Here is a 13992-nt window from a genome sequence, read left to right as displayed (position 1 = left end):
TTTTATTAGCTGCAAACATTTTTTTAAAGAAGTTCTAAATATATTAGATTTGAGGCGTCAAGTATCGTTTGCGGTGTGATTATCTCGCGATTATCTGTAGATCCGGATTCAATCCCACCTGTGCTCATATATGCGATTTTTCGCGTTTAACTCTCTTAGGAAAAAATGTTTTAATATAATAATTAATCAGTATATCGAAACACTTTTCTTAAGGAAAGAAATCGAAAATGGCTCCAGCTGATGATTAAGAGATCTTTAATCATTAGTACCGTTTAGATCCGATATTAACTGTAAATTCTGCATATAATTAGTGGATATATATATATATATATATATATGAATTTCATACAAACACTAAGTCTCGAAAACACTGGGCCTGTTCTTTTTAATTGAACTTCTTGCACGGTTCATCTTTCTCTTTTTCTCTCTAACATGAAGAGAAAAGGAAGAAAGATGAGCCATGCAAGAATTTTAACTAAAAAGAACAGACCTACTATATAATCTCTGCTCCGCTCTGAGATACGCGCATGCGCCAGCATTCACGCAGTTCGCCACATGTTCTTTTTACAGCGTGGTAGATGTTCTTACTTTACGCGTACTTTATTTTTCCGCTTATATATCTAAGAAAAAAGTGATTTGTGATAAACAACGTATTAATGACAATTCAAGACATGGACATCTGTTTAAATGTAACGGCGGGTCCAGCTGTCACAATGAAAAAGGTAGGTGTTTGGTTATGGTTAGATTATAGGTTAGGAAAGGTCTATAAACACACTGCATATGTGCAAAGAATTTGTATAGATTTTATTCAATTGCGTGTAGAAAATTGAAAACGTAAGAAAGAGGTTGATGCATAATGTAAAATAAATGTTTGTATTTAGAATACATTGAGAAGAACCAAATCTTTCAAAACCTCGATTAAAAAGTTAAAGAATCAATCTTTCCATAAAGATGCAGTACTAAATAGCAAAGAATCAAGAAAAACCATGGATACGCAAGAAATAGGGTACAAAAAAAGAATAAAACAGAAGTCATTATCAGCTATCTTTGCTAAAAAGTTGAAAGAAGCAAACTCTGTCTGTCGAAACGTACTACATCCTCAAATTCTATCTCAAAATAAAGATCTAATGGCAAAAGCTACAAAGCCAAAAAGAATTGAACAGTCTAATGTAATAAGCAAAAAGAATGTGAAATCTGATAAGATTTCTTCTACTGTGAATTTTGATTCCATAAATGAATCAACTGTGTCTTTTACAAATGCAATAAAAGAACATATTGATAGAACCCCGTTGGTGAAAAGGAAAGATAAATCAAAGGTTGAAAATCAATCAAAGAAATCATTTTCCACTATATTTTCAAGTCAGTTAAAAAATCAGAGTGAAACAGATTTATTAAATTTGACTGAAAAACATAACATTTCTAAAAATAATTTTAAATTAGACAAGACATGTAAAGTAATTAATGAATTACCAGTTTTAAAATCTGATAAGATTCCTTCTACTGCAAACATTGATTCCACAAATGAATCAATTGTATCTTTTACAAAAACAACAAAAGAAAATGTTGGTAGAACATTGTTAGCAAAAAAGAGAGATGATTCAAAAAGTGAATCGAAGAGATCACTTTCTGATATATTTTCAAATCAATGGAAAAATCAAAATGAATTAAATGCTCTAAATTTAATACAAAAACATGGTATTTTTAAAGATAATTTTAAATCAGATAAGAAATATAAAGTAACTAAAGAATCATCTATTTTAAAAAACACAAAGGAGACAGATATCTTGAATAAAAAGAAAAAAAAAAGAAGTAAAAAGAAAATTGTAAATAACAACAAAGAATCGGACGAAAATCTAAAATTAATGCACAGAGCTAGTGGAAAAATGTCCTCTTTATTTGGTAATAATCCCGATATACCAACCATAGGCCAGCGATTTGTAAAACCTGTAAATGAACCAGTTTTTACAGAGATTACTTTCGCAGATCTCAATATTCATCCATATATGGTTAGTATTTATGATAACAAACATTTGCAAGGAAAATATTTGCAGCAAAATAACAATTTATAATTCTTTTCACAGATATCAAATTTAAAGCAAAATATGAGTATAACTAAAATGACAACTGTTCAACAAAAAGCGATCCCTCAAATATTCTCAAATAAGGATGTTTTAATAAGATCTCAGACGGGATCTGGAAAAACATTAGCGTATGCTTTACCCATTGTTGAACTCTTACACAAAATTAGACCTGAACTTAATAGAAATAGTGGTTTATTGGCTCTTGTAGTTGTTCCAACAAGAGAATTGGCCTTGCAAACGTACGAGTGCTTTATTAAATTGGTTAAAGTAAGTTAGACGAATAAATTTTGCATACATTAGCATTTATTAGACATATCAAAATTACATTTTAAATAATTTTAGCCTTTTACGTGGATCGTACCAGGTTATATAGCTGGCGGAGAAAAGAGAAAAGCGGAAAAAGCTCGGTTACGTAAGGGATGTAATATATTAATATCTACTCCTGGTAGATTATTAGATCACATAAAACACACAAAAGCATTGAGATTAAATGATGTTAGATATTTCGTGTTAGATGAAGCTGACAGAATGCTTGATATGGGATATGAAATGGATATTTCTGGGTAGGTTTCATATTTTTTTTATTTTGCAAAAGGAGCATATTAATTTTGTATGTAAATTAATGCAATTGTTATTTAATATGTTAATAATAAGAAAGAATATAAATAATAACGTGAATATAATTATAACGTTTAGTTATAATAATACGTTTTTTTGTAATTTAGGATAGTAAGTGCTTTGAAAGTATCATGCTCTAACAATGAAAAAGAATACGACGCTATGAAAATATTTAGACAAAATAGTAAGAAGATATTTACAGATGAAGAAATTAAAGAAACTTTAAAGGAAGATGATATGAAGTTCAAAACAGAAGAAAATAATATTGATAGTAGTAAAAAGAAACAAATATATCATTCAAGCGACGATGATGATAGCGATCATGCCGCTAATAGTATTGTACTATCAAAAAAAAGGAAAAAAGATATAAAGCATTCCGGCATAAATAAAAAATCTGATTCGACAGTAGAAAATATTCAAAACGTCAAGCAAGATTATGACAATCAATTGAATAGACAAACAATTTTATTGTCTGCGACTTTGACACAAGCTGTTGAAAAATTAGCGGGTCTCACAATGCACGATCCAATTTTCGTTGACGCAGCTAAAAACAATTTAGAAGTGAGCGGGGGAGATACTAATGCGATTAATGAAGATCTAATAGTTCCGCAAAGTGTAATTCAGAGTTACATAGTCACTCCGCCCAAATTAAGAATGGTCACTTTAAGCGCTTACATCGCCGGGAGATGTCAGGTAAGAAAATCTCCATATTATCAATAATATAGTATTGTTGTGTTGATTTAAGATTAGTGGACAAGTAGCATTTTCCATTTTTTTTTTCTATAGACTCCTGGACAGCATAAAATACTGATTTTTATGGCTACGCAAGATATGGTAGATTATCATACCGAAATTTTGTCTTCTATTCTTACGAAATCAATAGACGATGATGACGAAAACTCCAATCCACTGGTTGATGTAGAATTCTTTAAACTACACGGTAATATGATACAGAAAGAAAGGACAGAAGTTTTCAAAACTTTCAGCCAAGCGAAAAGTGGAGTACTATTGTGCACAGTAAGTTTTATCGATAAAATACTTGAAATGTTTACGAATATATTGTGAACGTTGAATTTTTATTCTTTTGCACATTATAAATATTTTAAATTTCTTTATTTATTTACTCTTAAATATATATTGCACGTATAAGATATTTTATTTGGAGCCAATATATATATATATATATATATATACTTAAAAGAAATTAATTATTATATAAATAAAAATAAAAGCGTATAAGAGAGATGGGAGCGTTGAAAAATTAAGAGAGAATAGCGACGAAAGAATAACAACGGAAGAAAAGCCAAGAATATCTGTCGGCACTCCCTGAGCTGTAAATTACTTCGTGGCTTATTCTTTCAAGAGGGAATTTAATACCTCTGGACCCACGCTGTGTTCGGAGGTTAAAAATTATGCAGACGCATGAAACCTTCGTAATGAGTATAATTACGATCATTTGTCTGTTCTCCGTGCTTCACAGAGTAATTGTTTATAGAAATCCAAATTTTGCAATAACAATTTTTTCCTATTATTTTTTTTGATTAATTACTAATAATTACTAATCTCCTGTGAGACCCAAATCGCGGGACTCTCCAATAAAATCTTTGATGGGAAAGTATTTCTTATTCGAATCGAAAAGTAAACACAAAATATTTACCTGTTTGTGATAGATCACAGAAGTGCCTGTTCCACTAATTGCATTCCACAAATAGCATAATTAATCATGACGCGATAATGTTTGCGAAGTAACGGATAACTTTCTTTCTCCCCGCTGCTAATTACATTCGTATTACATTGGCCAAATTAATCTGATGTCGAATAACAGAGCAACTTTCTGATTCACATTGAACTCTCGGTGACTGCTTTAACTGCCGTAATTACCGGTGAAAGCGATCGATTTCGTCATTAGACGCGGGGATAGATTGTCGAAAATAAAACGACACAGCGAGTCTCATTTCTTCATCGACCAATTTAGATTTTAACATGAAATACTGTTATAGCACTTTCACGTGTCTAAAAGTATCGCAGATATCGGAAGAACGCGTATAAAAGAAAGAAAAAAAATATTAAATCGCGGCAGGCTTTGCAAATTATAAACTTCACGATCGGCGTCACGCAAACGAATGACAACTTACGCATCGTGAAAATTAATTCTTTTCCATCAGGCGATTTCTTTCTTGTGAAATCGATGACCGATTCGAAAATTTTGAAGTTTCGCCGCGGGCGCCTCTCGTTAAGCTCTATACTTTACAATTAATTAACGATCCATTCTTTCGAATTGCGCGTATAACGAATCGCCCTATAAAGAAGATCAAAATCTACAAAATTGATTCTGAATATAACGGATATTCATTCGTTACACTTTATAGCTTTCTTTTCTCACAGTTTTATTCACTCTGAGATTTCATATGCCATAACAAAACAAAACAGTCTCTGACAAAACAAACTTTGAATAAAGAAATTACTCGTGTGAATATACTTACTGTGATGAAGCGAGGCAATTATAATATGTAGAAAGACTAAAATTATGATCAAATATATTTTGTACTTCTTTAGAAACATACAGATATATGATGTTATTTCATTATTAAAAATTCTCAACATTTTATGACAGTATAAACATTAATCAATTTATATATCTCTAACGTTTTAATTATTCTAGTAAGAAACTAATTCTCTTGAATTATAATATTTATTATATTTATATATTATTTTTTACATATTTTTTTTAGTTGCGTTATGCTAATATAGATTATTATTAAAATAATCTTTAACTTCATGATTCTTGATTATAAAGTATAAGGAATATTTATATATTTTATTTTTATATTTCATCGTTTACGTTTCTATAGAATTATCCTGTAAGATCATTTTTAATTTTAACATTTTGAAAAACCGAATTTAATTCTAAATCTACAACATTTACTTTTGTTGATTTTAAATATTTAATTGCATTTAATTGCATTTAATCGTAAAAACAAGTAGATTTATCATTTATTAAAATATAAAAAATCAAAAATATTAAAAATATGTGAATAATTACGCTGCTAAGAGCATACTACGAGTTTACTTGTTATTAATAAACCGATGAATCCCAGTTGCGTGAACATATTGACATAATTGCTAACGTTGGAGCAAACACAAGAGGGAGAAGGAAGAAAATGGAATAATTTATTGTGTACTTAGAGAGACATCGGGCATATTTAACTTAATGTTGACCAATGGAATGTGCGATGGCAACCGCCCACGTTTTATGGCGTCGCTATTACGTAGGTTTTACGGCCGCGTTATTAATTTTCACGTTGAAAAACCACGAGAGCACCCGCGGCCGGAATATTCCGCGGCTCTCAGCGGTGGTGGATCCGGATCCACGATGTGATCTATGGCCCGAGTGAGATGTTTTGAGCGGGCGATCCGTTCTCGATCCCGCGGCTCACGATCCCCGGTCCCTTTCTTAAACGATCGTTTGTCTTAATCGCCGCCATCGATCGCTCTTCAGCGTGCCGCTCTCTTTATGTGTGTTGAAATCGGTGGCAGATATCGTGCGCTTGTAGCGTTTTAATGTGCCAAATGCAGTTGCTATGTTTATGAGTGCTGTACACGTAATTACTTACATTAAATTTTAGAGAAATGTTCTTTAAAAATTAATTAATTTTAAGTGATAACTTAAACCATGATAATATCATTAATTAGTTAGTGATAAACTAAATTAGTTAATATTAAACATTAAAAGTTCAACTAATTTATATTATTTTTTTTTTATGTATAATAGACATTCTGGAACTATTTTCACTATTCGTGAAAATTATGTAGGTTAATTATTAATGTGTTTTTGTAACACTTTTTAGTTTTGCGCGAAAAGGAGGATTTTGGTAAAATATTTAACAATTTTAATTATATAAATGTAGATTTAAAAATAATTTTGTTTAGATAATCAAAATAATTATGTAGAATGCTCAAACTAGTTGCTGGAATATTAAAACTTTTTGTAGCATCAACTCTTCGTTTTATAGTTATGTCGATTATCTCACAAAATTATTTTCAGATCTATGTTTATAAGTTAAATTTTTAGATATTTTTCATACACGAACGAAATGTTGTAAAATTCCAATATTACAGGTCGATTTTTCCTTTCATTCAATTTCCTCTTTTTGTTTTCATTGATATTTTTAATCGCACGAAATAAATAGAAATTGTTTTATCGATATTCATCAAGCGATAAAAACGGAATCATGGGGCGAGTTCAAGAGATTTGGTCCGATCGACATTTATTTCGATTGGTTGGGGGGTTCCTTTCTCGTACTCTTTCACGCTGGCGCCCGGATCGCGCCGTCGTCGACGTATGGTGAATTAATAGCAGGAAAAGATGTAATAAGAATACACGGATGCACGTCCGTATCGTGCCGCGAAAGAATTCCGGGGTGCCACGACGCCCCCTACTGATGGTCTGGGATTAGTCCTCGGGGCCCGTCAAGCGGAGAGGCCCGGTGAAGCTTTCGCCGCGGTAAATCATCGCTAGCCGAACGTCGAAATCAGGGCTGTGCTCAAACGTTCGCCGTTGGGGTCTCGCAGCGGGCGCTCCCGCTGCCAGCCGTGTGCATTCACGTCGCCACAAAACGAGAAATCGCCGCGGTTTGTAAGACATTTGTACCAGCAGGTCGCAGACTCGCCGTTGCCGCTCTTGTTCATGGAACGAGCCACTTCTCGTAGAGTCGGAGAGCGATAACTACCGAGAACATTGTCTCGGACAAATTGCAGGGAAATGACAAGGTTCTGGTTCTCATCCAAATTGTTCAATATCACATTCGAGGTGCTTTGTACTTGCTTTGTACAGATCTAGAAAAGATCTGAAACTACATCTTTTTTTATAGAATATACGCGTGATGTAACTTATGAATAATTACAATATATTATTTATTGTAAACAGCAAATTAGATTATTTTTTATTCTTATGTTCAATACAGGCTCTTTGGAAAACATTTGACGTGCAAATTACCAATTAAGTCCAGTGTGTAAGAAAAAATATTTTTTCTTTTCAATTGTCTAGGATGTCGCAGCTCGAGGATTAGATATGCCGAAAGTAGATTGTGTTGTTCAGTATACCGGTCCAATTTCGGCTAGAGATTACGTTCATCGAATCGGTAGAACTGCGCGCGCAGGTTGCTCCGGTACGGCGACAATCTTCTTAACGCCCTCGGAAATCGAATTCGTACGGATGCTCGAGTCAAGGCGCATCAGAATCAAGCAGCAGGACATGAACGATGTCCTGGATAAGCTACTGGGACCTCTTTCCAAGCACAACTCCGTGCAGGCAGCGGCTGTCGCCCTCCAAAACGATTTCGAAGATTTAGTACTGGAGAATCGGCAACTTGGTGCAAAAGCGTGTAAAGGTAAGTGCAATATTTTACGATTCGCGCTACGTAATAAAAGTATATATTTTTTCTTTGATTTTATAAAGTTATTAGTCATTTAAGATTTTAAACCAGATATGTTGCCTCGGAAAGAATCGAAGTATCTAAAAATTTAGTTAGATGCAGATTTGAAAATAATTTTATTGAAACATCAAAATAATTATGTGGATGCTTAAACATTGATGACAATATTATAAAAAATTTTAACATTGTAACAATTAGTAAATGTCCTACATAATTATTTTGACGGTTCAAACAAAACTATTTTCAGATTTGTATCTAATTAGATATTTCAGCATAATCATTGCTTCCGTATGTATGAATTTGGTGATACTATAACATCAATTGAATAATACGATAACAAGGCATTTGTTGTGTTAAAATAAATAATTATATAATCCTTTTCTAGTTATTAACATATATATTTCTACGTATATTTTAAAAATGCGCGTACAATAAAAGCTTAAATCTTTGCTTTCGTGAGAGGCAAAGTGTTGATGAGGAGTTGCGAAGGATGAGTGAACATCTACTTTGACGCAGTTGGATTGTAACGAAAGCGAGCTGACTTTCAGGGTAGACTAAGCCAATTCCAGCGAGCACCCCACTCGCATATAAAGCAACCCCTACGCGTACACGTTATGGGGCTCTTATTCCGTCTCCCTTCACATTTGCCTCGTTCGCCACTTGGATATTTACATAGTCTACGAATGAGGAGGGATGATCCTGTTTGCTATGCTATGGTTACTCTATTAGGGTCGTTATGGAGAAGAATTTATTTGCTGCAATAATAAATCCATTATACCCGGTCTAATACTCGTGAAGTAAAGACATTAGCCCTCTTCACATTCACGATGATTTTTTTTCCCGCAAATCTATTTGCTTTTCCATATAAATATCGCCGTTAACTTGTTGCTTTCTTAAATCTTCTTCTTGATTATCCAGCTTATTTATTGCTGAAGGTAAACTTTGTCGGTTATAAATACGAATATGTATTTAATTCTAAATTTTCTGTTACCAAACATGAAAAGCTTTAGCAAATTTCTGCTTGTGAAGCACTAATAGTGACATATATAAACGAATTTTGCTTATCTTAGAAGATTATTTTTACGAAAGTGCATTAACGATTGGCGTTACGTCAATTGCCATAACCGCACAAACGACGAACATTTCCAAAAAGGAAATTCGGGACCATTAATCTTTTTAAGAGGTTTTCAAGCTTCGAAATTATCCCGCATCAGCCAAGCTTTACACGAAGGTTAGCCACGGTTTTTGAGCGCTTAGCCGCCCCAGATTTGAGTGACGTTACACAGCTAACCACTTGACCGTTCCTCCGCACGTACTGAGTGATTGATAGATTAATTGCTGCCGCCGTTCGTGACCTCGGTATTGCACTTTTCGCATGAAAACCGAGGGAGCGAATGAGAGGAAAGCAGGAAGTGGATAACAAATTAGTTAACATCTTTCGATATATCTACTGAAACCATTTGCGTTTATTGTCTGTCATTCGTTTGTTCTAATATATGCTCATAGCGATAAAATAATTCCAAATGTTTGATAATTCAAAATCTCTTGTAACAAAGACGACAATAATATTGAAAAATATTTTTATTGCGAAATATTTTTGTTTATCTCATGTATAATAACATATTATATTTGTATTTGCTAGTATTGATTATATTTTTCATAGATTTTTTTTACACAAATAAGAATTATTTTCAGATATTCCAATATTTTTTTTATTTGCAATTTTATTGCAATTTTATATAATCATGCATTTAATATAAGCTATTTTACATTTTATACAATTAAACTGAAAAAAAATCAGCTATACTTAAATCAGTGTGACATCAGACATAATACAAGGCAAGTATAGGAATTAAGATCGTAAAAACGTTCGTATAACAGAAGCACAATAGAAAATAGCGCAGCACGTGAACACATTCTGCGTTCTTTGCGACAATTCCGAAATTTATTTAATTCGCAACTGATGCGAAGACCGGTCGACGAGCAGAGAAGTGGAAATCTCGCTAATTCGTAATATTATCACCCCAATAGAGCCGAACAGTCTTCAATAGCAAGTACAGCTCTATAGAACAACCCCCGAACAGCGACCCTTGCCACTAACCTGGGAGATTCATCCCTCACTCCTATAACTCATATATACGATTTGAGTCTCGTGTCGGTCGGCTATATTCCATTCATCATAATTCTCTGTAAGTATTTTCTTAATATTATAACTTAGCAGAAATAGCATATAATAATTAGATCGTAGATTTGATTTTATTTCAATTAAACTTACTTGATTTAAACTCAGGATAATAATATACGTAAATTTAAATACTTGGTATATTTAATACTCGTGCAGATTTAAGATGGCTATGAATTTCTCTGTATTCTATTTTTCATCAGTTTATAATCGAGATTTTATATAAGCACTTGTATAAACAAAAATTTATATATTTTTATATAATTTTTATTTTTTCTAATTATTGTCGCGACAATATTGTGACGATGCTGAGCTAATATCACGTACTCGTCGCGAGTTAGATCGAATTCGCTGTATATCGTTCGCGCGCCTTTCACAGAGGGTAGCCGACACAATCCAACCACTGAATGTGACTTCCGCCAAAACCACTTACGCTTTGTGGCGAGAGACTCTTAACAATGCGATACAGGATACAAATACAATAAGACGCAGTTACATCACTTAGGAACAATGCTACCCCACTCTTATATCCCCGTTCTTCCCGCCACTCTAGCTTCTCAGTTAGACACCGCCCCCACGTGTGATTTATGTGCTAAATGGAGAAAAACATTTTTCCCTTTTCAACGCTGACACCAAGCCACAAGAAAGACTCCAGCAGTGTTTCTTATGCACAGAAGGGAGGTGCCGAGATTGGAAGCAGACGGAAATCAGGACGGAAAACGTTGAGACATCAGTCCTATCGCGAAAGAATTATGAAAATTAGAGATACTTACTTATGAAAATTAGAGATACTTAGATGAAATTTCCACTTCAAGTGGAACGTGTAACTAAATCTATTTGGCCATATATAAATCATGTCCATTATATGTTAAAAAAAAAATAGATGCCACATCTATACACAAAAATACGATACATTTAATTTATTTGAAAACCGACGATTAAAAAACACGAGATATTTTTTCCTGTTTTGTATTTTATTCCATTATTATAACCATTTATATAGACGTTATAGACTACGGTCTACTTAATGTTATAAACATTCTTTGATCAATTAATAAAATTTTTTCTTCTGATTGTTTATTTAAATGATTCTTCGAAGTATTTTTGTAACATTAAATAGATCGCACCTGTAGTGTAATAATCTTACGCGAAATATCTTCGCTGCTAAAACACAGAAATTTAAGCAATTTGTGACGCTCGGTATGAACAACTGGAGGCCAAATTTATCCTCTCTATGGAGAGATTTTTCACACGGAACCAACGGTGTGCATATGTCGAGTTCTCTTAGAACCACAGATCCCCCGGGTTTCTCACCCGTGCGCACAAGCAAGAGACGTTAAGAAGGGACGCGAGGGTGACTATTAGCTGCAGCACTTGACTCGACTACCCCCTCCTCACCGTTAATGCCTCTTAATAGCCCGCCACGGGGCGCGCACACACCCCACGGAATCGCGCAGTCCAACCCCCGTGGAACCACCTAATGGAACTGCGATTAATAAGGGCGCACTACATGTAACTGATCATTACATCCGAGAATTGCACGTGACCTCTTAAACGTAAACGAGATAAGTGTACTTGACGCGGCATTTCTCGATTTTATCCGTATTTTACACGTATTCCATCTTGAGAGACTATACGAATTTAGTGTTTTATTATTAATTGCAACGCACATTTGCGTAATAGTTTGTAATGAGTTATGATAAAAGTTGCGATTAATTTGAACACATACACAATACATATTTATTTCTCTCATAGAAATATAGAATAAAAATAAACTGCGCATTTCTATGAAGTTTACACTTTAGAAAGAGAGAAATAAATAAATACTTGAAGTATATCACTCTCTTTCTTTCTCTCTTTTCCTCTAAAGTATTAAGTTGAAGAGAGATACGCTGATATGTTCAATTCTTTCTAACGCAATACAACAGTTAAGATCAAGATATACAATCTATACTCTATACTTATATCTATGATTTCTCTAAGCACAATTGAAAGACTCCCTGGAAAAACGTAATTATGAAAAGTAATGGAAAAACGTTACTTAGAAAAGCGTTGCATGTTTTTTTTTATTTAAAAAATGTTAGATGTAACGTTCTTCTGGGAAGCCCTTCAATTATCGCATTTAATAATAATAATTGTGGTACACACATTTTTTTATCGTACTTGACGTGTCTACAAATAATCTGATGCATATACGTACATATCTGCAATTGGAAACAATGAGTAGGTGGAAAAATAATTGTTTTATTTTACATAAAAATCTTTCTTTTCTGTAGCCTACGTCTCCTGGATGCGTTTCTATTCAAGTTATCCGCGCAATATGCGCGAGATATTCAATCGAAAGGCGCTTCATTTGGGTCACTATGCCAAGAGTTTCGCGTTGAGGGATCCGCCACAACGAATCGGCGGAATCGGCAAGAAGCTATACGAAAAAGAAATTTCGAAACTCAGGCATAATAACCGTTTATCGAGCAAGCCGTAAGTATCAGGATTTTGTTTCTTTTTTCATTTGCGAGATGTGAATATGTTTCACGGAGCTATCGCCTGGATTAATCTTAAGGATGAAAATCATCGAGTTAAGCGATCCATTCTCAAAGTCCCGTTCGTTTGTCCCTATCGAGGCGTCACGTATGGGCATGATTTCGGAAGCGCACACTTCGCGTCACGCACAGTTGCGATAGACAATATGCTTCCATTTTGGGAGAGGACATCACGAATGGTCCGGCTGTTGATCCGCTCAGCTGACGTTTCAGCCGCGCGATCGCGAAGCCCATCGTCTCCGGAGTGACGGTATTAATGACGGATTCACGCGTGGCTTGGCGTGTTAACCGCGACGCACATCCACTAGCCCTCCTCTCTCTCGCCACCCACCCTCGCACGCATACAGGCGTAGGGTACGTACACCGTACTGCACTACGCCGTGTGCGGGATAGCTCGGCTCCTGGAGAGGTTGGACACATCAAAACTGTCGCTCTGTGTCATCCGTCATGTACGACGAACGGGCGGACGTGTTCTACGGTGGCTGGCAACCATAAGCCGTATGGCTCTCATCGTGTTCGTCCTCGTTGTGGTCCCCGTTCTCCCCCGGTCCGCGTTCTCTCCATCTCACTCCATCTAATTCACGTTCCTCTCACTCGCTCACGAGACAAATGTATCTCATTCCTTCTCTGCCTTTCTCTTTCTCTCTCTATCTCACGTTCTACCTTCATGCGGTGTGCATTTCACATGGCACTCTGCTGGCTTCTGCCCTTCTCCAGGCTTCTCTCCGTTTCTCCTCTCTATCTCTCTCTATCTCTCCATTGTTCATAATTATACAATACGGCTATTAAACAGACTGATGCGACCGCCACTTCCGGTCGTGGCTGCGCCATTTACGGAAACTACGGGACGAGCACGAGCCTCCCTCCTCTCTTTGCCCCCGTCGCGTTGTTTCGTCTCGCTCGTGTTCTCGAAATCCTGAAACTGTCACCTACCTACCCATTCGCATACTTCTTCCCCGCTCGCGTGTGTGCCCTCTTGCGTGCCCTAATTCTTTTTTACACGAACGTTTCTCGCCCTCCATTATTCTACTTTCAATGTTTTTTACTGATATAATTTTTAATACCATATAAATAGGATATATTTTACTACAATTTTTCTATTTTTTATTTTAAATATGAATTTATAGAGTGCAATT

General features: G+C 34.9%; 1 protein-coding gene across 1 annotated transcript in view; it reads left to right on the top strand.

Annotated features, from left to right (window-relative positions):
- The first annotated feature begins 550 nt into the window (after positions 1 to 550).
- The window catches only part of LOC108693017 (probable ATP-dependent RNA helicase DDX31), a 15095-nt gene continuing 1653 nt past the window's right edge, over positions 551 to 13992 (top strand). The window contains exons 1-8 of the mRNA XM_018201653.1: positions 551 to 722; positions 882 to 2006; positions 2082 to 2348; positions 2424 to 2644; positions 2807 to 3392; positions 3486 to 3716; positions 7747 to 8089; positions 12593 to 12794. Coding sequence (XP_018057142.1) covers positions 657 to 722; positions 882 to 2006; positions 2082 to 2348; positions 2424 to 2644; positions 2807 to 3392; positions 3486 to 3716; positions 7747 to 8089; positions 12593 to 12794 — 3041 coding nt within the window. The 5' untranslated portion in view covers positions 551 to 656. The remainder of the gene's footprint in view (positions 723 to 881; positions 2007 to 2081; positions 2349 to 2423; positions 2645 to 2806; positions 3393 to 3485; positions 3717 to 7746; positions 8090 to 12592; positions 12795 to 13992) is intronic.

This window comes from Atta colombica, unplaced genomic scaffold (assembly GCF_001594045.1).
Source record: "Atta colombica isolate Treedump-2 unplaced genomic scaffold, Acol1.0 scaffold83, whole genome shotgun sequence".
Classification (NCBI taxonomy): Eukaryota; Metazoa; Arthropoda; class Insecta; order Hymenoptera; family Formicidae; genus Atta; species Atta colombica.
Note: the sequence above shows the minus strand (reverse complement) of the source record. Positions and strands in the feature narration are given on the sequence as shown.